Source organism: Larus michahellis, chromosome 13 (assembly GCF_964199755.1).
Source record: "Larus michahellis chromosome 13, bLarMic1.1, whole genome shotgun sequence".
Classification (NCBI taxonomy): Eukaryota; Metazoa; Chordata; class Aves; order Charadriiformes; family Laridae; genus Larus; species Larus michahellis.
The window spans coordinates 15,568,124-15,595,997 of record NC_133908.1 but is presented as its reverse complement, the minus strand read 5'-3'; the positions used below and the strand labels follow the sequence as shown (position 1 = coordinate 15,595,997).

The window sequence follows — 27,874 nt, the reverse complement described above, 5'->3', positions numbered from 1 at the left end:
ACTCTGAAGAGGCTTATTTATCCAGCAAGGCCTTTTAGGGGAATATCCCCTGCTGTCGGCCAGCTTTATTAAATAATTCAGAGTTACAGGCTCTTTCAGGAGAGCCACACCCCAGCCGACCGCAGGCCCAGGGGCCGGGGGCAGGAGAGCCCCTCTCCTGGCGGGTTTCGGCTCCCCAGGGAACGGCAGCCACCGGAGCCGTGCAGCACCCGGGGTGGTTCAGGCAGAAACGCCACCTGCCGTACACAGAGGCACAGAGTCATTGACCTGTCGCGGTTGGAAGGGACCTTTCAGACCGTCGAGTCCAACCATCAACCCACCACTGACAAACCCACCACTGACAAACCCACCACTGACAAACCCACCACTGACAAACCCACCACTGACAAACCCACCACTGACAAACCCACCACTGACAAACCCACCACTGACAAACCCACCACTGACAAACCCACCACTGACAAACCCACCACTGACAAACCCACCACTGACAAACCCACCACTGACAAACCCACCACTGACAAACCCACCACTGACAAACCCACCACTGACAAACCCACCACTGACAAACCCACCACTGACAAACCCACCACTGACAAACCCACCACTGACAAACCCACCACTGACAAACCCACCACTGACAAACCCACCACTGACAAACCCACCACTGACAAACCCACCACTGACAAACCCACCACTACCCCACGTCCCTCAGCACCGCGTCTGCCCGGCTTTTAAATCCCTCCAGGGATGACGATTCCACCACTGCCCTGGGCAGCCTGGTCCGATTCTTGACGACCCTTTTGGTGTAAAGATTTTTCCCAATATCTAATCTAAACCTCCCCTGGTGCAACTGGAGGCCGTTCCCTCTTGTCCTGTCACCTGTTCCTTGGGAGAAGAGGCCAACCATCCACCTCCCCGCAGGACAGCCGGGTCCTGGCACCAGGAAACCCCCCGCGCACCCCAAAACACGGCTCTCGGCCAAGTCTTCTCCCACCAGCCCACCCAGGGCCCTGCCTGCAGCCCCATCCCACACAGGGGGTGTAGAACACAAGGGAGGGAAGGGTGCAGGACCCAAAACCTCCCTTTGGGAATTTAATGAAAAGTTTGGAGCTCGAGTTTTAGAATCGCTGCGGAGGTGAGAACAGCCCGGCCTCTCCTTGGGCTTTTCCACCAGCCCCCCCAGTGGCCGCTGGGCACAGAGGCAGCGTGGCTCGGTGCTCACACCATCCCCCCCGGCTCCACGTCACGGCTCCGACCCACACAGCTCATTCCGGAGCCCCGTGCCAGGAGCTGGGGGTCCGGACACCCCCCCATCCAGCAGCCCCACCTGCTCCGCAGCGCCACTGGTGAGGATGCGCCTCACCTCCTTGGGTACACAGCCAAGATTTTCTTAAAATTACACGAATACAGGTAAATTTCCCTGGAATCTGCACACAAAGGACTTGGGCAGCCCCCCTGCTTGAAGTTAAACGCGTCTATTGATCTTTTTGCAAGATCACAGCTCAGAAGCGTGATTTAACAAGATCTTCCTTCGCAACGCCGAGGAACCACATCGATGCAGAAATCAGGAGACACTGGAACAGGCCGTTTCTCTTACAGAACACAATTTATTTGGCATTTGGATGAAATGTTTCTCACAGCATCTTGAGAAAAAAAAAAGAAGAAAGATTAGTGCCAACCCCAAAGAAAGAAGTTAAAACAAAAAACCAGTGTCACAGGGACTGAATTATTATAGTATCAAATTTAAATTCTACATGGTATTTCACAGAATATCAAAATCTTTTATACACTGCCACAGTTAAGTCCAGTCACAAACCAACTACACAGGAGAAGCCTGCAAATGCAGCGCTGGCTAAAATTGTTTTCCAGGAGAAGGTAAAAAGCAGCGTCTCACTCTCTGGCCGCCCCCCGGCCGCCCCCAGCCCCGCGCTCAGGGCGGGCGCAGCGTCTCCGCCGGCATCAGCTCCAACCCACTCAGCGTCCAAGGTGCACAACACTGGAAAATTAAAGCTATGTGGTAGCGCAGCAGGCAGGTAACGCACGCTGCTGTCAGGGGAAGCAGACCTTTGCTGCCGAATGCGCCTATTCCAAAGAAACGGGTATTTCGTTTGGAACCGGGGAACGTCAGAAGCAAAAATGTGCGAACTTTGATTTGCCTCCTCTACACTAATCTGCTCTAATTTCAGGGTCCAGCTCCCAACTTGCAAAGGAAATTTAAAAGATGTTTCTGTATATTGCATGTTCCTTAGCTAGGGAGAAAAAAGATGTTTCAGCAACTGAAAAAAAAATAAAGACGCGTGTTACAGATTGTGCGGGGCAACACTAAAACTTCAGTGCTTTGCCACTGAAAATCCACATCTGAAAGATAAAAACATATTCAAAATCGGCTTCAAATTCATTTAACATTAGGGGGGAAAAGAACAGTAATTACCGATCACAAAATCATGTTCCTCCCAAGTCAAACTCAAGAGACGTGAAGGGGCCACCTCCCCGTGAGGCCTGGGGAGGCAGAGCACCCGCCGACTGTAAGACTGAGCCTTCAGAAAAAGTTTTCCACCTACTTCATTCTCCTTCTAGATGAGTGTCCTGCCATGAACGGGTAAAGGAATAGTCTGAGGCTCCAAACTGGACAAGACTGAACATTACACAGACAAGCTCTTTGTACATCTGAACGCGAGTTTTGATCTTCTAGCACAGAATGAAACCCACCCTCCTTCTAACGTTACAATACTCTACAACTCACCTAGTAAAAAAATGAGGGGCTGCTGTGAGGCCATGCACGGCTACCCCCGATGCCACCGGCAGAAGTGAACACCTGGGGCTGCTCCTGAAGGAACAGCAGGGACCTCAGTACGGCACCGCAGCACGCTGCAAGGATGGGGAATGAGGAGCGGTTCTGTCCGAGCCCCACGCACAACCGAGTGCTGTGACTTCACAACAACCGCGGTCAAGGACATCCCAAGAGAAACGTACTCTCGGCTCACGCGTGCCGCTGGGAATGATGCGGTGATGCCATCTCCCCCGCTGGGGCCGGAGGGACATTTGGGACGCATCAGTAGTTAAGAAAAACATCCAGAGAAGTGAACGGTGGTGGTGGTGGTGGGGGAAAATCAATGCACAAAATAACTCTAAAGATCTCATCAATCCAATGGCAATCAAAACAGAACGGTCTTCCTCGGGCAAGCATCAACCCTCCGTAATTGGTGCTCAGGACAACGCGCTTCCCAGTCACCTTGCCAAGGGCAAGGCAGGTTTGCTGAGGAGTCAACTGCTGTCAAGAAAACTTAACTCTTCCCCAGTTGGTCCAGAAGCCTGCGCAGTTGTGACATTTTCTGCTACAGAGGCTCTTAACTCCAAGAGAAAGTACTCAATATGAGAAAGCTGCATTAAAAAGGGGAGAAAATGACAATTTTATTGCCAAATTAGAAGCTTACCGAGAGGTAAATGAGCTGTACTTAATGAGCTGCTCTGTTCAAGGCAAAATTTCCCTTGGTTACAGTTAAGATGAAGAAGGATAGGGGAAAAGAGAGGAAATAGCAGCCTCCGTGCCAATGTACAAGTGGGAAAGGCTCAGAAGCGATGGGGAGAACATCACACGAGGCTTTGGCAAAGAAGCCTCCGTCTGCAACGGCTACAACCAGGAGCCGCCAGGAAGTTGCCAGCTGTAACAGAGCTTATTTTCAAATAAAATTCACCACAGAACCAAAAGCAAAATAAAACCCAAAAAATCGAACAGATTCCCGCAGTGTTAGGAGAAGTGTGAGGTATCTGTTCACCTCGGCCACAAAACACAGCTTCAGAGACTAAACCAAGCCCAAAGGCCTTTTGTTATTGCGCTAGGAGACTATAAAGAACAAATATTCCATCTGGCTTCAAAAGAAGTTGGAAGTTTTCTATTTTGCACTGCTAACAAAATATTTTTCAGGAACAGACTGTAGTAGCATAGACCTTGTATCCTATTTAAGTGTACAGTATCACAGCCTGTCCCACAACGGAGTGGAGCCAGCTTGAGAGAAGGATTAACCCTAAGAGCCTAGTTTATATCCCAGTGCTTAGCTTCACCTAGCTGGACGCAGCACAAAGGTTACCGTCTACAGTATGTGTATATATATATAGAGAGATATCTCTCGCCACCCAGAAACACACACACGCGCACACGCATTCGTACCTATAAAACTAAAGAAAAAAATCAGTACATACAATGTATAAAACGTATGAATGTGCTCAAAAATGCACAAAACCCGCTTTATTTTCATACTTCAGAAATGCTGAATAATTTGTACGCACGGTTCTGACTACTGCTATCCATCCACTTCATTAGACCAGGACTTGAACTCAGAGGAGGAGACGGTAAGAGATCCCGCCAGGGGGAGGACTGCTCCTCTCCTTTCGTACCACTGCTGTTAAAACCAGCCCAACCCCAGAGCAGGACACGGGTGGTGGGACGGCTGCAGGTGGAGAGGCTTCCTAACAGCGCTTCCTCCCACTCCCCTGCCAGCAGCGCAGCCCCCGACTGTGATTCACGCCCTCCGAGGGATTCAAGATCATTCACCAGTGTCTGAACGTCAGGACACCAGATACGATCTCAATAACAAAACTCACAGTTTTCTGTGCAAAAGGAGTTGAATTGTCAAGACCAATCCCCAAGTACAGTATAAGCCTATAGACAAGACACAGAATAGAAAGTAGCAGCATATTCACTGGGGAAAGAGTCAGCTGCGCTGGGAAACCACAACAGTGGGGTAGGATTTGTCATACAAGTGTGATTTCTCATCATTACTAGAAAAATAGATCACACGCACACCCCCATGCAGTGTTTTCTTCCTGTCCCTCTAGGCTCGTACCCTTCATACGGTAGCAGGAGAACACGCACAAGGGGCATTCTTTACAAACTCCTTATAATTCAGCTCATCGGCGGACTGCTACAGTAAGTCAAGGACAAGCAGAGGCAAGAGGAGGGTGGGGGGAAAGGGCAAATTATTTGTACACTGAAATCCAAACTTAAATTTAAAATCACCTGTAAAGATTATTTTGCACTCATTATCAAGAACAACAGTGCTCGACTTTGGATTTAATGAGGGAGCGAATTAATCTTTTTGCCATCTCTAAATTAACTTACTTTAAAGAGTTCAATCTGAGGGGGAAATTTAAGATGACATATCAGACTGAAGAAAACTGCTTTACTGATTTAAGCTCACTAACTTCATTATAACCCCTCATGGGACCTGGATAAATGGTTTGGGGGGCACAGGGGAAATCCCTAGACTAGGGTTGGCAATTTATGGGACTTGGATAAGGAACAAGTGTCCAATTAGAATTAAACATCACGTACAGCGCGTGTTGAACACTGTTTTTAAATGGTATTTGTAGAACTGTAAAGAAGTGAAATGGAGGGGCAGGAGCACACTTACATGCTAAATATAGCATGCAATAAGAAAAGCAAGAACAATGGTCTTTTATCCAGGCCAGTCTTGTGCAACTCTTCACTGTAAAGGAGTTAAACGACAAAGAAAAACAGCTCAATCTTCCTTATGGGACTATAACAAACGGGGGCTTCATAAGGTGAAGTCAGACTGCCCCAAAGTTAATTGCTCCGCGTCTCTTCCCTAAAGCACTACCTAACACATATGAGGATTCTATCGAAGGGACACAAGCATTACACAGAACCAGTTTTCTTTAAGGACCATAAGTTTACCCGACAACATGAGATTTTGCAGCTACAAACAACAAATAATTGTAATTGCAAATCCTAGCTTTCTAATACCCACTTGTCACGTATCACGTAGATCATTCATCCTCCGGTCCCTACGTTGTTTTGAAACAGCAAGGCAGACCACAACACGCAAATGTTTTACACTGTGTAACTCTTACTTGGTGACATGTGTTTTAGCTCCTCTGTGGTCCCGCTCTGTAAAACAGGCCCCCAGCCCCTTCCCTTGCCGTTCCGTCTTCTCTGCCTTTTCCGTGGCACTGAAGCAAGAGAGAAAGCAACTGATTGAACGGTGACTGCCCCCACCCTCCTTTTCCATTGTCTGTTTCCTGGGTCCAGTGGTATCCAGCCAAATCCAAGTAGCTTTTTTCTGATGTAGATTTTGTTTCCTCTCAAGTTAAGAAAAAAAAAAAAACAAACAACAAAAAACAAAACTACCCATACTTTTCACCTCCTTAGAAGTCAAGGAATTCTCTGCACTCTTTTCCATAGCCAATGGAAAAAAAGAGCAGTTATACAATCCATATTTACAGGACAAAACGATTAGTGAATGAATAACGACAGCCAAAAAACGAGAGGCACAATCCTAATCTAGAACATAAAAGCAGTGTTCAAAAAACAAAGTGGGGATTCCTTCTGAAGTTCAAACCACGGATTAGTGTTTGTCTGTGCAAACAGTTGCTAAAACTATTTCTGAGCGGCAGTCAGCCTTTTGCTCCTTTATACAATGGTATTGAGAGAACAGTGGCTGTGGCGGCTGCCCGTGAGAGTTTCTGCCGGTGTGTTTTCATTTAGCGGTGTGTCAGGAGGGACAAGAAAGGTGCTGCTGTCAGCAGAGTCTTCCAGCTCCACTGGGGAAGGACCAACTGAGGGCGGGAGCGATCCCTCTGTAAGCTGGGGGGATACATCACAGTTTCCTAGCGATGGAGGACTGGTTTGCACAGTCTGAGAAAGAACTCCATCTGTAAAGGACAAAAAACAAGCAGAATCAGAACGTTTAGTATATCGTTTCACATTCCCAAATAGATTTACTATCTGTATTTCTGGAAACCTCTGAGTTTTTCCTGGTTTTGCATTAATGCACAAAGAGATGATGCTGCAAAAGAGGAAAATTATGTAGCTAAAATAAAACTTTGATATATAAATAAGATAGTGGCATTAATCAGGCTCACTTATCCTGTGAGATATGCTGCTATAAAATCCCAAATTGGAATGATTTCTACAGTATGTGAATATCGCAGCTGCAGAACTGAAGAGCACTGGGTGAATCATTAGAAAGTGATATTTTTGGTCAATTTTTTGGGGGTGTGGGTGGGGGAAGTGGGGAGGAGAGAAGATACTGGATATATTTTATTCCAAATCTCTTGCACTTGACATTTGTTCTACTTTTTAATACCAATCTCTGTAGACCTATCTCCCAAAGACCAGAAAAGGCACCAGCATAGTGGAAACTAGGTAACCAGGTAACCCATCCAAGGTAAGGCTTGAAAATAGGCAAGATCTAAGAGTTAAATTGCTTGCATCATGGATTCCACTTGTAATTTAGGCGATCCAAAGAATCCTTGAGAAAAACCAAGCTTAATGATACATTTTAACAAAAGACTGCCGTTGCAGAAATAAGAGATTTTATCATGAAATATATTTTCCCATCAAAATCACAAAAACATGTGATTATAGTTTAAAAAACAAAAACCTACCCTCTAGCTGAAATGAAAAAGAGGAAGAAAAGAGAAGTTATTGCCTGCATACCTGGAGTGGAACAAAGGATGCCGTCTGGATTGACAGAAGCCTCATAAGGAGGAGGTGGGTCATCTGGATGTTGGATATCTGGATACTTGTAAGCAGTATAGGGTGGAGGCGGATCGTGGAAATGAAATGCCCCACCTTCCCCATCATCTGAAAGATGCAGTGGAGTAAGGCCAGTTCCAAAACCATCAGGGCCATAATCAAAACCAGGCATCCTGCGGCCCAAGTTAAAATGGTGCACTATTTCGAGAGAAGAAAAAGAAGTAAGTGACTTTATCCCATGCTTTCTTCTCCAATTTAAGGCAGATCTCAACACCTTTTTCCACTTTTCACGCCCAAGGAACTCATGTCTCCTGAAGACCTAAAAAAGTCTACGTAACCTATACAAGTCAACTCACTGCAGTTACACAACGATACCCAGGCCCACCTGCTCCCGGACTGTTTGTCCTGCATCACATCTAAATTTGAATCTAACCTCTTCAAACTAAGGAGATCATTCACACATAGAAGATATTTCAGATCTGGACCACATATAAACAAAAAATACTTTTCCATTATCAGCTAAAAAGTTCAAGTTTGAAGAACCTACCCAAGACACACACATACAGGCACAGTCAAGCAAGACCATGACACTTCTCACCTTTACATACATCAACCTGCCAATAATAAGCACAAGGCACAAGATAAATGTTGATATTAAAGTTTTTTCTTTGAATGGGGAGTGGTTCAAAGAACCACAACTTGTACAAATCATGACCAGTCCAGGCAGCCAGGGCAGAGCTGGTTTGGGTACAGTGCTGACTAGAACCTACAACCAGATTGCTGCTGCTCTTTTCCACAGATTTCTGTTTCTTCTGTTCTCTTTATTCTGAAGCACATACACTACTTAGATCAAGAATTGTTACGGATACGGGCTACTTACAGTTTGCTCCAATCAAAGACTCTATGCGCTCTCTCCGCCTCTGGCGCAGACGGTGGACCATGAAAAGCAGCAGAGAGAGGATGAGGAAGGAGGAAATGCAGCTAACGATCAGACGCATCCCACCGGCCATTGAGTCAAACAAACTGTTGCCATCTGTTACATAAAACACATAAAAGAAGCCTGTTACTTTTGTCCAAGACTCATTTTTCTTGATGATGTTCTGTCAGTAATGGAGAGGTAAATGCAGAGTGGAGATTCATTAGTCTGGTTTAACACTTCTCCATATTTCACAAGTGTAAGAAAATTATGAATCATCATGCGATTTAACTATTTATCCCAAGAAGATCTAAACATTTCTAAAAATATCTTGATCAGCGAAAGGGTCAAAATGTTGAAGGCTTCAGGTCTCTGAAAACAGGAAAAAGGTTAGGTTAACGGCGTTTTGCACATCCACTTGCCTCCCTGGCATGGCTGATGATGTTATGCTACAGAGGGCAGCAAGCCTGCAAGCTCTGGGAAAGGCCCAAGAACTGGCATACCTACACACTACTTCTACGTGACTTCTGGACATCTTAACTTTTACGTTTCAAACAGCAATACCTCTAAACGTTGTTCTTATCACCAAGATGTGGACATCTAAATTCCGTATGTCATCGGTACATTGATTAGCACACCACTAAGCGATAGAACTAAAAATACCTTAAAAAGGTGAATCAATGTGGTAATCATCTTTCAGGAACTGAGGAGATTAAGGTAAACAGGAATTAAATCTTTTCCTAGAATCACGCCAAGTGGCAGAACATGAAATAGACCCGGGAAGTTACGGCTTTGAGAGTTCTGTACCAATTTCTTTGCAGCAGTTTCCCGTTAAAGAGCTCTACATGAGAAACGCTCCCAGGCTGGGTGTGGATAAGAAACAGATGGTGTGGCTGCACAACCCCGTCACGTACTGCTCCAGGACACAAGCACTGCCAGGTACGAACCCCTCTCTCCAGCCACCCCAGTGCCACCACAGTGTCCCTGCAGTGCCACCGCACTTCCTACAGCAACCAGCCAGACCCTGGCCGCCTCTCCTCTCCCGCACCCACTGTGCCTCCAAAAGCGCTCTCAATATTTTCACCAACAGCAGCTAAAGATGCATCAAAGATTCCTTACAAAAGAAAGCTAAAAGCCTCAGAAAAGCTGTAAATACTGACTTGCTACAAACGCTAGTAACAGAAAAATCCACCTAATTTATACATTGTTAAAGTACACGGCTAACAGGTTGGTATTTTTTATGTAACGCATTCTTGGCAACAAGAAATTCATTTAATAGTGCGCTACGCGCAGAGCTCGAACATTACACCCTCTCAAATCTGGCTGTGCGGTACAAAAGCCTCTGTGCTGTCAAACCTTTCAGCAAGTCTTGCTTAAACGGCTGCAGTCACACTCCTCCCAACAACACACCCTCCTGACCACCACAGACCTGCCGCTGTTCCTCCTCCATTTTATGGCAATGCTGACTTCACAAATATCATAAATTAGTGCTAATAACTGCCTTAAATAAAGTGACTTCAGTAAAATGTACACGCAGGCAAGAATGACACAATCTTGTAGGCAGAAAGCCCAGCTTGCAGGATTCTCTTTAGGCCAGCTACAACTGCAATTCTTGGACCTTCTGGAGCATCCTGGGCCTCTGTGACACTGCTCCCAGCCTGAGAGCGCTCCTAACGGTCAACCCGTTTGGCTGGATAAACTACCGTCAAGTGAAGTCCTAGATTTTAAAAAAAAAAAAAAAAAAAAAAAAAACAACACAGACAAAGAGCCAGGTTGTGCAGAACAATGTAAGTCATCACAGAGATTTCCAACCCATGTAAATACAAACAGATTATTTCAGAAAGGCTGTTTTACGCTCGATACAGTAGTAATACCCTGTAACTGCACCAGTTTAGCCACCAGAAAAAGCTTCTGCACCATCAGCTCTTTCAAAGTATTTTACTTCTTTTATTACCTTTCCACAAATAAGAATTGCAGGTCTGTCTAAACAAGAGGTACACAGAAAAATTATTTCCTACCACATCCACGGAGCGGCAATAGACAGACTGCCTCGCTTTTAGCATTAGCACACGACAGATTTTCCTCTGCCATTTATCTTGAACTAAATGAGGGAAAGCATCTTTCAAGGGAGCATAGCTGTGATTGCTCAGCTTACTCCTACCACTGAAAAATTCCCCTACTACCAAGTCCTTGAGTAATATTCGTTATCCACTCGTACTCATCGCTCACCCACTCACGCTGCGAGAGCTGATTACCTGCCAACCCAACAGCAGGATTTATTTCCCCTGGTCTCTCCTTGGGTGATCAATTTACTTACTGTTGATTAGTAAACTGTCTTCTTTCCTTTGCAACACAGCTTAGAGAAGACATATGTAAGAATTGGGCAAAGATAAATACACGCTGATTAAAGAAAGTAATTCATTAATTTTGTCATCTGGAATAGCCATTTATAAACACCCAAAAGGATAACTGAAACACGTCATTTTAAAATTCCAGTGTTTATCACTAGCTGAAGTAACTTCATTATGAAGGAAGTCTGACAACTGCTTGATGATTCTTCTCTCGGAAACTGAGTTACTAAAAAAACCAGAACGCTTCAGGCAAGAGTATAATGAAACAGTCTTATTCAGCATCCCTACAGAAAGAAGAGCTTAAGGATCAGAAAGGATGTGGTAAAATACACTCTTCAAATCAGTATTCATGAAATAGTTAAGACCCACAGCAATAAGCAAGGATTAAAGAACACGGCACGAGGTTATCCCAGGTCATCTTATCCTGTCTGCTGGATGACGCTTTGCCGACACTGTTCCCGAAGATAAAAAAAGTGAAGACTAAGTCTTAACTCTGCTGATAAGAGTGGGAGGAAGAGTCCTGCTGTATCCTCTCTCTTTCACCGACCAACCTGCAACACTGGCTATGAACACCTGCTAAGCTTAACCCTCAGAACAGATGTGAATGACAGCAAGGAGGAGCCAGTGGCCTTTATTGATTAACTTCTGTAGTTAAGGCAAATAAGACAGACTGCAGATTTGGAAGCCAAGAAGCAGCCCTTTTTTGTAACAGATTGAAATGGAAGCCTCTGATGGGAAGAGCTGACCTTCTGTGTTTTCCTTAGCAGTTCTGAAAAACAGTTTCTTAGTGCACTCTAATAAAATTAAGTTCTTTTAAAATACCAGGAAGTAACAGTACCACAGAATGGCTGAGGTTGGAAGGGACGTCCTGAGATCATCTAGTCCAACCTCTGCTCAAGCAGCGTCAGCTAGAGCAGGTCGCCCAGGACAGAGTCCAACCGGGCGGTGAATATCCCCGCAGATGGAGACTCCACAAGCAATCTGCTCCAGTATTTGACCACCTTCACAGTAAATTCCAAGTAAGATACATTTCTTTTCACAAGTCTCTTTCCAGAAAAATAACAGTTTAGAGCCAACTGAAGACTGCTGATCCTTATTATACTTATTGAAACTCTCTAATTTATAAACTTTGCTTCCCACATGATCCCTGCAAACTCCCACATACATAAATGCTCATGTCCAGAAAAAGATGCTTAATTAGTGCTCAAAAGTCTTCTTTTTTTTCCCATGAGAACTAAACATGACAAAGGAACCATGCAAAACAATCTACTAAAAATCCACAGTAGTGTCAACCTCCATACAGAAAATAAGCTACTGCTTCTCCTATAAAAGGAGCATCAAGGATGGCTAATTATTTTTAGCCAGAGTCTGAAATGTTTCATTTCCCGTGATGTGAGATGTTTCCCCACAGGGGGTTTGTACCCAGCAATGTTGAGGCATTGAAAATGTGCATCATTTCAAAGTTATACCCAAAGATAACCAAGTTGAGCACTGAATTTTTCTCAACAGAACTGCAGCGATCAACTCTTACCTGGGTCTAAACACGTAAACTTGCAGCACTCCTTAGGGTCTTTGCGATACTGCTGACACCCCTGGGGCCGCTCACAGAGAGCGGCCACGCACATTTCAGGTTCACCGTTGTGACACGTGCAGCTCAAACAGGGATCGTTCCCTTTGGGAGTGAAATAGTAGCCTTCATCCACAATGTTGTCTTTGATATCAACGCAAGTCTGGCCTAGAACAGAAACGCACATCAATATCCAAGCGTCTGTGAGCCTGCCAGGCAGGAGTCCCCTTTATTCTGTTACATTAAGTGATTTGTAAACATAAGCATACCATCAGTTAAAAGCCACACCTTCACATTAAAGCAACTCTGAAAAGGGATCTCGAAGGAGTAGGGAAGATAATGGATAGTCTGGAGGCAGGCAGGGGTGATTTACTGCTCAAAATTGACAAACTGAGTTTTAAGTATTTAATGGAATTGACATGCTTTCAGGTGTTCTCTCCAAGACACAGGAAAACAAGTGGTCTGAGAAGTTTAAGCTTCACTGTCATGCCTGCTGTCTGCATGCCCTGTCTCCTGGTACTTGGGAAAAGCTGGATCTTCTGGCCCGACCTGAAAGACACTCAACAGGCCAGGCCTAAACAAAGATGCCAGGCAATAGTACTCCCACTGCCCTCGGCTGCAGCTCGATCCCTGCCCACTGGGGGAAGTTTGGGTGTCTTCTGCCCACCGTCCTTTCCTCCCGCTCACCTAAAGGCAGGCACCAAGCCCAGAGAGCGGTAACAGAGGCAGCGCTGGGACCTGCCGGCTGAAGCGACTGCTCGGGGGACACAGCCTGTCCCCTCCGCCCCAAGCACAGCTCAGCTGGGAGGGCCCACAGGAACATTCAGACTTTTTTCAACCTTTTTTTTCCAAGTATACTTTATTCTGGGGCCGATATAGCTGCTTAACAAACAAAATCTGACTGTGGCTGACAACCACACTTTACAATGCCCTTATTTAAGCCAAGCAGAAATTTAACTTCTGCCTCCTCCTCTTTTTTTTTTTTAATTCACTGGGCAAAAGGTAGAAAAGATAACTAACAGATTTCCCCATATTTGTTATATGCATATTTAAACAAACACAGAACAGTTCACACCGAACTAAACCCAACTTACTCCTTTTGCAGAGGAATGAAGATTTCTCATAGCAGTTTTCCGCATACCAGCTGTGTAAACCGTGGTGCCGAAGGGTAGGAAAATGGAAACACTGAAGCTGGGCACAAAGAACGTTTTCATTTTCAGACATAGCCGTACCAAAGATAGGGTCAGGGGGTAAAAATACTTCTGAAGAGCCTAGAACAAGATGCATTGATATAAGCTTTGCATACCCGCAGGCTGCTTTCGAGAGGCTCTGTAACGTCACTCATTTCAGGCACACCAACCCTGCTAGAAGGCTACTGTCCTCTAGCTTCAGCCTCCAGCAGCCACCAGCAGCACTCCTCCGGGGGAAGGCAAGAAAGCAAACAGTGGGGAGGGAAGGGGTGACTCACAGAGAGAAGAGGCTGCTGTTTTCAAAGTACTGGGTAATTTTGTCATTCTGCAACAGTAGGAGCGATGTTCTGATATCTCCACGAGTGCTGCTTTCCCGAGCCCCATGGGGTTTGCCTGCCCATTTTTATGCACCCCTTCAAACACCGCTGAGCAACACACTTGCTAACGGTGGAGCAAGAACCCATATCCATCTTGTACCTGCTGCTCCAAGCACCTACTAGCGCTTCCAAAGAAGTAGGTCTATCCCATGCTGCGCACTCCAGAGCCGCTCATTCAGAGCGCTGAACCGAGCCATGCAAGGCCGCTCTGCTGCTGCAGCGCTGGAATGGGCTATTTGGTCCTTCCAACTCACACAATCATTCAAAAGAGCATATTGTGATGGGTTCCAAACAGCCAGGACTCAGCATCAAGTTATTTTTCCCACGACAGAGATACTTTATGAACATACCCCCCCACAAACAGAATACTTTGGGCAAGTACAGCCTGATCTTACAGACTTATGATTCTCCGCAAGCACCCCAACTGACAGATACTTGGCAAATTTCATGTTTTTACGTTAATAACCCTCTTAGCAAACAGGAAGAGCATTTACTCAAACTGGCCGTCCATTTCAAAATTCGTATATGCCTTATCTTATTAAATCAAGAATCACGAGCACAAAAACACATAAACCATGGGTGTAGATGACAGCCTTGTATACTTATGTATCCCACCACTTTTGGTACTAGAGGGGAAGCTATTTCATACTTCCAGTGTCTCCTTTTGTATCGGACGCTTTTAACACCTGTGCTTTCTAGCAGTATGAAAAAGCAATACCCGGTTTGATAGCTCATACTGCAAGAGGTGTTGAAGGCATTTCATAACTTTAAAATGAATTAAAATTTCCAAATTATAGGACACTAAATCAGTTTTTCAAACAGATAATAGGAATTCAGAGTCTGTCTCACTACAAATCAATGAAAGTTAAGTAAAATCTTTCAAAAGCTACCGAATGCTATTATGTACTTCATTAAATAAAGTTTATTATTAAATAAAAGGTTTATTATTATTAAATAAAAGGTTGAAACCAAAAGACTATGTCATTGAGAAAGTTTCCATTTATATAATAAATCAAATTAAATAAAATTTATCATAAAAACAGGTATCATGATTTTGTGTGGTTTACGCCTCCCTGGTTGCAAACACCTTGTCAGCAGATGGCAGTGCAGTCAGCTTCCCAAAGAGCAAAGAAAGGTCCTTTTAAGGAGAAAGCTGGTTTTTTTAACTTGGGCTTCACAGGAAAAACCTACCTATATAAACAGGTTTGTCCAGATCAAAAGTCACTATTATGAGAAAAAACTGAAGTTCCTCCCTCCCTTTGTCCCGCTGTCCAAAGATATCTTTAAGTGCTTTACTTCAAGGAACTAATGAAAAATGTTCCTGCCTCCACAAGAAGGAGCAGTTTCCTCTGAAGGTTCAGTCAACCCTGTTCACTTAAGTGACAAAAGAAATCAGTATTTTGGTCCATGGCAGCACAGTGAACAGAACAAGTACTGTCGTTAGAAACCTACACAGGGCTCTACTGCTTCTCGTGTGTTGGAGAAGTATTTTTCAAGACCCAACCCTTTCACAAAATTCTGTTCGGAATTATGTGCCTGCACCTAACGGACAGTTTTCCTTCCAGATTTTCCATTACTGAAAATTGTATGTAAGAAAACTATTCATATTAGTTTTCAAATGCTACAATGGAATCCACAATTTACGTTGATACTTAACAAACCCTCTTGGCTTTAAATTTTCCATTACCTAAACCAGTACAGCATTTAGACATTCAATTCTACACATAAGAGTTCATATAATGACTTTAAGATTAACTAATCCATCAACTGAATTAGTAAAAACTAACGGGTATAGAAACATAACTTTGGATTTTCAGCAGAGGGAGCTGCTTGGTTTGCAACTGAAGAAGTTCAGCCAGTGATGCCTATCAGATTAATGTTCAGTTTTTCATATAAACTGGGTTTTATTTCTGTGTTTAGGCCAATTTCCTCTTGGTTTAAGTAAACTATCCGAAGTACTTTAAAATGAAAAAAATCTGGGTCATTCTGCAAAATTCAAGATTTATTTTTTTTTAAGTATATAAAAATCTACCAACTTTTAAAAAGCTAAAACCCTCGAATTTCCTACACTAGTCTGTGCAAATACTAGAATTGTGAGTCAGCAGTTCATCTAGTCATTCACCACAAAGAACGAGAAACTACAGTGTAGTTTCCTTTTTTGGAGCTTAATCAAGGGGAAAGACCAAATAAACTGAAAACCAGGTTCTTTCCACAAGGCATCAAAGTGAAAAACTATGAAACTTCTTACACTTGGAAATAAGGCACGTGTATTGAGTATTAAACTCTTCCGTTTTGCTACGGTAAAGCAAAGCAGTTCCCCCACACTATTTCAACACCATCACTGAAGGAAGTGATGTTGCTCTTGCAAGTAATATTAATGCTTTAAGGCAGTTTAAGTAATAATTTGAAAAGCCTACCTTTATAAGCTACTTCCCAGTGACCTTCTAGGGAGTGATTTCGATTGGTGATCACATACTGATATCCAACCCAGAACCTACCAAAAACAAAGTTAGATTCGAAAGACACAAGCCAAAAACATACTAACAAATTAAAATAATTTACACAGAACCTTACAATGTCTTTACGCTTAAAAACTAACTCTCAAAACATTCTGATGATTTTTTCCTTAACATTTCAGCCCATTCGTTGGCAACGTAGAGGGACTATGATTGAGCGATAAGGGAAAATACTTGATAGTTTTCTGTGTTTGCAAACGATAACTCACCACGTCTTTTATGTCTACTTAGAATGATCACCTTATTCTGTTGTTATTGCAGCACTTCAGTTTTTCAAACCCAAAACCCACACACAAGCATCCAGAAGTCAAATATTTGATAAACATATACAACTTATGTCAGACCGTCAGGGATCAAACCATCCAACTCTCCCGAGACACAGCTACACCGTTACTGAGCCACTGCTGGTGACCCGTCATGGCAGGCCATGAGACTGACAAAAAAATCACAGACAAAAATAAAAGAATTACGTTTGTCGTGAACTAACAGAGTAAAACATCTAAAGTCATCAGAGCATAGTTCTTACAACTCAAAACTTCACTCTTATCTCAAACTGGCAGTCTTTGTCAGAGCTAGTGGTACTTAGTAGAAACAAAATTTCTGTTGAAAAAATTAAAGAAATATTATTTCCGTACAAGGCAGGGCAGCAGTAAGTCACTGTAAAATCCACCGGCCCTGCTGCAGTTCAAGAATACTAGTAAGGTGCTGAGACAGCCTGAAGATAAAAAGGCTCTGTTGAATTGTAGCCTATCTGTTAACGCTAATTAACACCTAAAATCCAGATGGCCCCTGCCAAACAGTCAACCAGCAGGCTCATACTGGGTTATTAACCCAAAATCATATTTTCTAAGCAAACTGACCTAATGGTATTTGTATCACACAGAAACCATTCTCATGCAATGTGAGATCTCTGTCCTCTCCTTCCTACTCACCTACGCTGGTCCTTCCTCACAAATGTTTTTTCTTCCAAGTCCCACTCCTGTGCCAGGATAAACCGGAGCTCCTGGTCTGCAGTGAAGGTGGCGAGGGATCCGTTCACCCGTTGACATGTCTGCACAGCGTCCCAGTAGTTCTCCCCATTTAAATACACTCTGTAACAGCTGGCCGTGCCCTCATAGTGGTGCCATCCTGTTGGGCACTTTCCTAGGAAACATGAAGAATAAAAGGGAAACCATTCCCCCCACATTAGGATCTTCAAGATAATGCATCCTCACCAGTTTATGACAGTGCAATGCATAATCACTTGGATGTGTACCCACACCACACCGCACGCCTCACTTCCCCCGGAGATGCATGCATTACGGATCACAGAAGACACTACTACAGCATTTGATAAAGGAACATATTTTAAAATGTATTTAAAGAGATGCAATTCCTCATAACGTTTCATTGCACTGTGACAGCCTTTAAAGTCTTTAATTAAGACTGATGATCTACCGTGGAAGGTATTTCCCCGCACATCTTTATAAATCTGATCAGTTCGATCAATCCAAGTCAAAACAAGCAGCAAGAAGCAGGAAGAAAAAACCAGAGGTGGCCAATTTAATGACTCTGTCTTTCTGTTAGGTGGTTAGCAATACACCCAACGTGCTGTGAAGTTTTCAACCTACTTTTACAAACAGTCTCAGTAGTATTCCCATAATCCTGCTCCCACAGTCAATCACTAAAGACCATGGGGGTTCTGGGGCAATTGTTTGCTTTGGAAAAACATCACTGCAAAGCGGCTCTTTAGGAAGTCAGAAGGTGACGGTGTGAAGTGCTGTCTCTGCTTCCTCGCAATTAACTCAACTGGGGGAATATGCAACAAAAGCCTTGAGGCATTTCTAGCTGAAACAGGCCCACAGGCTTTTGCCCGGCATTCTTAGGGGTGATGGGTACCCAGTAGAGAGAATCAGAGGTGGGGGGAGGAAATTTAAAACAGACATGAAATAGGATTTTAGCACCTGCATTTGCAATATTGATTTTGCACAACACTTAAGAAAGGAACTTTAAATTCACAAACTGTTTCATGTTCATTACATGCATTCAGAGTTCCTGCTCTCAAGCTTCTTTATTCCCTTCAGAAACAGTGATCGTTACTTGTCGTTTTCAGAAGATCACTGTAGTGCAAAGCAATTGTTCCCGATTACTGCCATACTGTCTTCCCCCACGTCCTCTTCCTACCCTGTCCCATCCTTCCCTCCAGGGCTCATCAGTGCTGTCTCACGTTCCCAAATCACTGGATGATCTCTGGAGCAAAGGGGGAATGAAGATAAGAGGGAGAAGGCAGGGCGGAATTAAATGTTTGGGGCCCAGAGAGGTTCAGAGGCAGCAGACACCATGAGTCCACCAATGGGAAGGACACTGACAGGACGTTTAGAACGCTTCAGCTAAGGCTGGGATCAGGATGCCACTGGTGGCCCTGGCGGTGCTGCAGGTGAGGGGGTAGGATGACAACAAAGTGATATTTTTGAAGATTCCTGACTGACTGATGGGAGGAAAATGGTGAAAGCCATTCAAGTGCTTCATACTTCCTTGACAGACTTTGTCTTCAGAGAAGCAAGTGAAGCATTCCCTTAAGTTCCCTGCTGCCCAAAGAGTATTTTCCTATTAAAAAGGATACAAAACTCAGAACATCAGAGATGTACTTAATTAACTAATAATAGTGCAATGTCTTTAAGATCATCTTCAAAATTACTTCCATCAAGAGCAATCAATTTTGGCTTCTTCCCCACTCTCCAGGGGAACAATCCTACACGCAGGCGCCCAGCAAAAGACGAGGGCCAGCCACACTGCCACCCCTGCTGCAGGCTGAAACCGTCACTGAAACCATGGGCTTAGTGTTCTGTAACTGCAGTGAGTTATAACAGAAAACGGCAACTCTGATTTCACAGAAATAGGATTGCTAGGGAAGCAGAATTCTTTGCATGTATTGGCCGGCTATATGAACTAAGCAATGTAACAGGACATATATAAAAGAAATGTACAAAAACCTTAAAAAGCACTGCACATGAATAAAATCTGGTCAAAAGCTATCTAAGAGAAAAAGTTATTAATTTCTCCTTAAAAAAAGCCTAAATTGCTAAATTAATTAGGAGAAAGATGGCCCAGATTTCCCAGTCTGCAACTTACTGCTAAATCGGACAGGCTGTGCCACATTGACGGTGTGAAAGCGGGTTGTCTCTCCTCCTCTCCCTCGACTGTGCCTGGAGTCCACATTCTCCTTCCCATGGTAAGTTCGCTGGTCCGCTGTCAAGCCTGCGGACCAGAAGCAACAGTCAGTACTGGTGAAAGATGCAAGCAAAGGCAGATTTCATTTTATTAAACTTCCTCTGGGTTTTAATTCATGACATATATGATAAGTAGCACAGTCAGGTAAATAAAGATGGTAGATCCCTGCAATAGCAGCCTGGCCATTTTACAGGGCACGTAACCGAAACACCTACAACTGAAAAGAACCAACAAGCCATTACACGAGTCTTGCAGAGTAAGCTAAATATTTTGGCAGATTCTCAACAGCCTGCAGTTGTACACAGGACTTGACGTTCATCATTTCAGCTGCTGCAGCAAATGCATCATCCCCGGTGCATTTTACCAGTTCCTGTTTAGCGAACTACCCACTCTCCAGCTGCTTCGTTTCACAGTTGTGTGTTCAAGGATGTAAGACGACTTCTCCAATACTTTTCCCAATGCATTCTCTGAGATCTAGGACAAAATTAAAACCAGGAAAGGAAACCTATCTTCAGCCAGAAGAACAAGGTTTTTCATTCACTCTCAAGCTGCTAAAGGAAATGTTAGCTCATTATTTCTGAAATAAATAAAAAAAGACATACAAACCCTCATCTCAGTGTCAGGGCTTCTAACTGGCATAGATGACACCTGGATTTGATAACTTTGGAAGAACACAGCCCCCGGAAAAGGGGCTGAAGGGCTCCACATGCCTGCCAGGGGCAGCTAAGGAGCAGGCAGTTCAGGTGGAGCTGCTGCAGCATGGGCTGTAGCCAGCAGAACTAGCAAGATCCCAGGTAGGAAGGCTGGCACAGCATGGGGAGAAACCTTTGAGAAAGACGGAGATAAGCATCAAGAAAAACTGATCTGGAAACAAGGGATTAACCTTAAAAAGAGAAAAATGAAGACCCAAGAATTTAAGCATTAGAAATACCTACTACTGTGTTACTTAATGTTACTAGATGTTATTAAAGCTAATAAGAGTTTAACCATCACAAAGAACTATGCAGAGTTCATTTCTACATAAAAAATCAGCTTATTTTCCTTTAAAGCTGATTAGCTCTATCTAGCCTAGCTAAACCAAATAAACCAGGCATGGTCTCAAATAAAGAAGAGCTACAGTCTTCTTCAACAGGTTCAATTACATCTGTTTGAAATATATTCAAAACTATGTCGATAAAACTTTCTCCTTTCAGATTCTCTTTAGAAAGGAAGAGGCCTACAGCAATTTCATGATAATTTAAACCCAGTTGGAGACTGTTTGGCGTATTACCCAGAGGGAAAGACCTCCAGAAGACCCACCATCAACCAAAGCACTCCTTGGAACAAATGTTAGCACCAGAGAGCAAAAAAGATCACTAGCTGGAGCGCAGGAAGAGCAGAGTGGCTCTAGCATACTCAGTTTGCCCTGGGTTAATGCGATAAACAAGGGATATTTAATTACCACGTTACCCCAGGAATTACATGTCTATAGAGATCACCCATTAAGAAATGGCTGTGCATAATACGCTCACATGGCCTTACAGGAATAAAGTAGTAATTCTACTGTTCAATATTAGAATACGCTATTTATCACAGGCAAGAAGTTAGTGCCAAGAGATTCAGTCAGCGTACATTTCAAAGGACACAAAATGGTAAAATAATTTGACAGTGAAGATCACTGATTATTTTTTATTACTTTAAAGGCCAATCTATTTTTAGTTTTAGAATTTGACGGTTCTTAATCCTGATGGTTCAGTAGCAGTATTTACACTATGATTTTCAGAGCGGTACTGAGACACTGAAAAGGCAAATCTTTAATTATAGTAAGACTTTAAAAATAACACTAACGTAGAACACTTTATCAAAGATGAACTGAGCTCAGCATGGGAAACTATTTTCCCATGGCATTAAATGGTAACAACTAAACCCAAAGAACCAGTAAGAACCAAATGCACGAAGAATTAGTTCCCTTTCAGAAGTGAGAGCAGATGCAACACCATATGTCTGACCCTCCACGGCTAAACAGAACGCCCACGAGGACTTAACAATTTACCTTCCCTGGGAATAAAACAGAAGTTCGCAGGTTTTAACACGCGAGGTTAAGAAAGGGTTACTTGGGCTAACATCTTAAGTTGACAGAATTTATGCCAGATGCGTTGAAAAATAGCTACAGAGATCCCCCCCAAAGGAGTTCAGTGGCTCCTCACCCAGAAGCAGGACACTCGCTCCTTCCCCGGCGTCTGCCGTGGTGCCACTGAAGAGGCAGAAGGCAGCCACCACCAGCCACTCCTCCTTCAAGCCCAACACTGTCAGCTGCTTAATAGACTGGTGCTCTTCAAATACTAAATTGCTCCTATTTGACCTGAATTTTTGATCTCCGAGAAAAACAACGATGACAAGTTTTTCCAGGGCACTGAAGAAAGATGCTAACAAGCCTCTAAGTCACTCGACTGCCATGAAAAGCTGCTGCAGGCTCTGGTGGCAAAGGTGTAATTGGACTGGTTTTCTTCTGTATTTTTTCAATACTCTGCAGAAGAGCTCTCTATGTACTTTGCTCTTCCTGCTTCCTTTATAAAAATATTTTTATCTTTAAAAATAAATTAAAAGTGCCATGGACTAAGCATTATGATAACAACCTAAGCCAGAAGACCACAACCTAACCATGTTTGAGTGTTTCAGAAAGGAAAAGCCATCACTTTTATTGCTTATGTGCATACTTAACATTCTGAAAGCCATCAGATTTTGGAAGATCAGCTATTTTCAAAAGCCTTTATTGTTTTAGATACTACAACAACAAACAACAGCAGCAGTATTTTTACTAGCCAAGACAGATAGTTCTGTTTCCTTTGACTTCATACAATTACAACAGAAATGTAATTTACTTCTTAGCTGCTGGGGAAAAGGGAAGAATGTGTTCAAGTTAAAATTCAGGGGAGGCAATTTTTTTTTCTCCCCTCGAATACTATAGCATGGTGGACACGAGCATCCTCCGATCTGTTTCCAAATGGATCAAGTCACAATTAGTATGATTAGTATTCACCCAGCTCCTTCCAATTTACAGTTGCTCTCTAATTGACTCTACCACAATTGCGGTCTAAGTATAGTGCAATACACCAAGAAAGCTGTCCAACACCGCGGATTCCCTGACTATTTTCAGTTGTTTAAAACTCCAAGCTACCACTTCAGAATGGACGTTTGCCATGCCGGATGGCTCCTACTGCATTTTATACTGGTAAACTTTTCCAGGTCTGAATCAAAACATTTCAATAATTGTTCAGAACAAAAATTAAGAGATTGAGAGAGGGAGAAGTTTTGCTTATATTTCTAACTACCTTCTTCTTGAACAAGCGCTGTCACTGCAGCCTGCAAAACACAGCCCTGCGAGCTCACAGAAAAAGCTTTGTGCCACACGTGCAGGTTTTGCTATTCCTGTTGAGGACACGGAAAAAAAGGAGGGGACAAACGCAGTCAAGTTTTAGACTGAAAGAAATATGAGTTTGCCCATTATTCATAGAGGCTGGAAGAAATTCAGTTACGTTGTCCATAATCTTCCGTGTACATCCATGGAGATTGCTCTGCAGCTTTTACCCACAGGATCTCAGCAGCGCTTTCTTCGCACGTGGTGTCTCATTAGGGGAAGCTCAGCACACGGGCAGAGCAGAAAGCTCCTTTTTCCCCCCCCCTCAGTGCCTCCTTCATTTGGACCAAGTAAAAGGAAGCAAAAAGCCAAGTAGTGCAAATGGAACGTGAGCTGAGACCACACAAAAGTGAGAGCTGGCACCAGCCGAGACAGGAACAGGCTAGAACGTACGTGTGCCAGCACTGCATGGGGGAGCAAACGGGATGCCAAATGGAAAACCGTGTTCGGAGGAGCTAGAAGAGAAACTGCAATCTGCCACACACACCAAAAAAAAGGGCAGGCAGACAGAAGACAGTGAGTTTAATAGAGAGAGGTCCTTGTACGGTCAGGACAGGTGAATACTGGATTCTGGGAAGTTGAACTAGCTGCCAGAGTTACTCTGTTGCAGACGACAAGTCACCCAAGCCAAACCCTTCACAAGGATGGATGTACTATGTCAAATTATGTCAAAACTAAACAGTTTGTGAAGCAACTAGGTCTTGTCACATCTTATTTGTTCCAAGATTTGAGTTTCTCCTGTTTAAACACACAGACTCTCAAAATTTACATAAAAAGCTGCCTTGTCCCCTAAGCTTCAAATTTTCTGTCCAGCACATTACCTACTAAAAGCTTGGAAAGCTTTTAATTCCATCTGGTAATTTGAGAGGTGAGAGAACTTCAGGATTAAATCGACTTCTGTGCCTAAGGATTTGGAAATATAGTTCAGAACTCCCCAGAGAGGAGTGATTCTTCTCAGATCAAGCAGCTCCACGCTTCGCGTTATTAATTGTATTATGCTAGGAAATAGATGCCAACCAAGAACAGCACCCTGCTGTGCTGAGCACTATTCAAAGTAATAGACTGACAGTAAGGAGCTTATAATTTAAACACCACGAAGGAGGGTAAAAAGGATGCATCATACAGGAGTTCAGCAAGGGCTCAGAAAAGGTTTGGAAGCGATCAGAGGGTTTTATCATTATTATCTAGTTTTAAAAAAGGAGATGTACTCAAAAGTGAACAAATGTCAAAAGTCACTTCAACCAAATACAGTATCCTTGGCGAAACAAAACACGAAGCTGTTTACGATCACTGCAAAACAATGTGCTGCAGCTGCTGCTTTATTGGTTACTGGCCATACCCTCAGCTGGCTCCGTGAAGGAGACTTTGCAGACTCGAAGATGATATAGTGTGTATGTGCTGGGGCAAGTGACCTCCAAGCCTGCGCATTTCTTCCTGATACAGTATCTGGGGAAGTCCTTAAGAACAGTGTACAAGAGGACATGGCTCAAGATGAGCATTTACAGTTAGCTCCTAGCAAGATTGCTGCTGTATGAAATTGGGCTCCCAATCTCAACACAAACCCATGTAAAATTGTACTGTTTGCCATGGAGCTTGCTCATACCACTGCTAGCCACTGCTGGCCCAGGACCACTGGCAGGACAGCCAGCTGCCCAGCACTGATTGTGGCCTCAGGCTCAGGGCGGCAAAAAACCCCTAAGAATTCAGCTCGATGAAACTTTCCAGTGTTCTTATTTCTGACCAAGCAGGTCTAGAAAACAGTACTGAGAAATACCTCACAAAGGAAGAACGTGGCATGAGGCAAGGGCGTGCACTACATGGCGAGCTGAAGGTTTTCAAATTCAGATGCTGGGAGAAGCCCAAGGACAGCTGATGGCACAATCCGATCACTTACTCCTGGGAAAATTTCCATTTTTTAAAATAAATAAATAAAGGAAGAAAACAGAATGAACACCAATATAACTGCAAGCTGAAAAACTGGTATGGATAGTATTTATGAAAGGCACTGGAATTTGAGACATCTGTTCTCTGTTTATACACACAAGAAACAATCATCAAGCCTGTAGCATAAGAACAAAACACAGGTAAAAAGCCAGAGCTATGCCAAACCCTGCTCCACCTGCACTGCTGAAGGTGAGTTTTGACCAGAAGGCCTGCAAAGAAGGTAGGGTATTCTGGAGAAGCCGACCTGATACGCTGGCAGAAGCAAAACTGGAAACCCAATGAGCAGTAAAAGGCAAACTGCAGAGTCCTTCCTTCTTATGCGTTTAAATACAGAACTTCTATGAAGGTGGAAAAGTTAAGTTCCTACTTCGATTACTTGTATAGAAACGTAAGAGGAAGTGAGTAGAAATAATACATTTACATTTGTAAAAGTGCCTGTTTAAGATATTAATACCTGTTTCTACCATTTCACAGAATACATCACTTCGGGATAAACTATTTTTAGTATCAATTACTGTTGGTATGGAACAGTACACAAATTTCATGAGCCTCCACTGCCTAAGTAGAAGAGAGCCGCAGGCACATGCTACACAAACCCTTCCAGCAATTTTTAGTATGCTCACAAGAGCAAAGAGCCAACAGTTTTAGTCTACCAGAGGAATTGAGGGTAATCACTGCAGCAGATTCCGCTATCGTTTGCATGCCTAGTGGGAAGAGCAGGGGGAACAGCACTTTACACATCGCAACTTTGGAAATGAAAGGAATTCCATGTTTTAAACGTTCATTCTGAAAAGAGACATAATTTATTAATTAATGATCCTCTTATTTTAATAGGAGCTTTCTTACTAACGCGAATTAAATCAGGCCTAAAAAAGGTGAACTTAACCAACAGTGCCAAATAACTTACAATGGCTTTGTATTAAACCTTTGAAAATACCAACGTGACTAAGTAGTCATTGAAACACACCTTCACCACCACCGCAAAACCCTAATTCGCTGCCATTGACCTTTTCCGAGTTGCTCAAGTTGGAGTGTGCCATTAGTAGCTCAAAGGCGAAAAAGTAACAAGCTTCCCAACCAGATTCAGAGCCCTTTCTTGCAAGCTTTCTTTTCATGCTTCAGAGAGATTTCATACCTTTTAATTTAAAGATATTTTAATTCTCCAAGTTTCACAAGTCCAGGTGGCTTCACTAACTAGTTCTTTTAGTGTTCAGTCTGCCTTTATTGAAATAAGAACCTTAATTAAAAAGTACTTAAATTTAGCTGAATCATCTCACAATTGCTCATCTAAATCCAAAGCTATTTTCTAAATTTAAAGCTGCATCATTTCTTGTTAACTCAGTGGCCAAATAAGAAAGTTATCACTCCAGAGTATGACTATGTGCTACTATCATTAGCAGCAGTAGCTCCCAATCAATGCCCCAGGACTCAGTCTCTCCTGTGACTGCTCACATATATATTGCTTTCCCCAATGTAAGAAAACCATACTCTTCCAAACTTACTCTGGCCTCAGATTTACTTTCATTCATGTTATTCCTTTTTATACTCCATCACACCATTCACACACACACCAGCACACCAACCTGTCCTTATTCTTGACAGTTCTGAATAGCACATGCCCTTCATCACCCATTTCAGGTCACAACGCTACCCCACCAATTTTTTGTCACAGGTATAATAGAGTTTTTACATCCCACACCAGTAGTTCTTGTTCCTCTGGTTTGCTGGCTACGCTCCTTGCATTACCGTGCAAATATCTCAGTTCTTTCACAAACGCCACACCCAGCTCTCTGGCTGTTTTACTGAGCGCAGCCTTTTCACCAATTACTTATCCAATTACTCTTTTCATCAAGTGGAATACTTTCCTTCTCTATGCTGTCCATCATTTTTCCCCTCTAGTATTCTTTATGTATGTTACTCTCCTCTTCCTGCATACAGACATGGCGACGAATCAAGTCTCTCCCACGCATCTCCTTTCACTTCTTAACTTAAAAGTTCCTCTCATCATGTCAGGCCAGACAGTCCAGCGAGACCTATAGCCCCAACACAAAAGCAGAGCCTATCTACTGAGAAGTGATACTATCATAAAATCCTCTTCCTACCCATATACCAAATATTCTTTGTAACTCCAGTCCTTGAGGCAACACCATCCCGTTGCACCCTCCATGCAACAACGTAAATTGCTGACTAACACACTAGGCAACACGAAAAGATAAAAATACTTCTTTCTACTAATGTAGATGTTCCAATAGTCCCACAGGTGAAGCCTCCAGTACTTTCTGAGTAAATCAAAATATTAACATGACTCTGCTTTTCCCTAGCCATTGACTTCCATTAACCTCCAGAATTTTATTAGGTCCCTAGTTTTTCACATTTGGCCAAAGTTAACTAAGAAGGAGGAAGAATAACAGCACAACTATAAAAGCACCTTTCTTTAGGGCATCCACATCATAAAGACTATCCTTAACAGAATATCAATGGCACAGCTTAATTTTCAATGTCAGAAGAAACTACCAGCATTTTTTTCCCCTGCAAATATATACGCTCACACAAACTAGGCAAAAGCTTTCTGAAAAGAGCACTCAACACATTCTTTTAATAATTTGTGCACAGCAGACACTGGGGGGATGGCTAACCACAGCACAGTTTCAAAGTTCGATTGTTAGTTTTACTCCTCTAATTCCACTAGAAAATCTAAATATTTAGAAGAGCTTCTTGCTGTAAAATACCGATGTTACTATTTTGTAGCACCTCTCTAAAATAGCTCAAAAAGCAGAATGATGGCAGACTAAATGCTGTAATGATGATGCCACAAAGTTCCTGTGATTCTCTCACAAGCAAATTAAGTAGTTTAGTGGCAAAGCATTTCTTAACACAGTTTTTGAATGTAATTTAGTCACACTGC

General features: G+C 43.2%; 1 protein-coding gene across 5 annotated transcripts in view; it reads right to left on the bottom strand.

The window, feature by feature from the left end:
• Window positions 1–1,575: 1,575 nt before the first annotated feature.
• DGCR2 (DiGeorge syndrome critical region gene 2) overlaps window positions 1,576–27,874 on the bottom strand; it is a 48,897-nt gene continuing 22,598 nt past the window's right edge. For 2 of the 5 annotated variants that reach the window (XM_074606289.1, XM_074606291.1), the window contains 8 exons: window positions 19,530–19,655; window positions 17,351–17,570; window positions 16,320–16,396; window positions 13,430–13,606; window positions 12,300–12,503; window positions 8,382–8,534; window positions 7,463–7,699; window positions 4,219–6,675 (listed from right to left, as the gene is read on the bottom strand). In XM_074606289.1, coding sequence (XP_074462390.1) covers window positions 6,434–6,675; window positions 7,463–7,699; window positions 8,382–8,534; window positions 12,300–12,503; window positions 13,430–13,606; window positions 16,320–16,396; window positions 17,351–17,570; window positions 19,530–19,655 — 1,436 coding nt within the window. In that variant the 3' untranslated portion in view covers window positions 4,219–6,433. Of the gene's footprint in view, window positions 3,385–4,218; window positions 6,676–7,462; window positions 7,700–8,381; window positions 8,535–12,299; window positions 12,504–13,429; window positions 13,607–16,319; window positions 16,397–17,350; window positions 17,571–19,529; window positions 19,656–27,874 lie in introns of those variants that run through there. The other 3 variants (XM_074606290.1, XM_074606292.1, XR_012589756.1) reach the window with 2 other exon arrangements.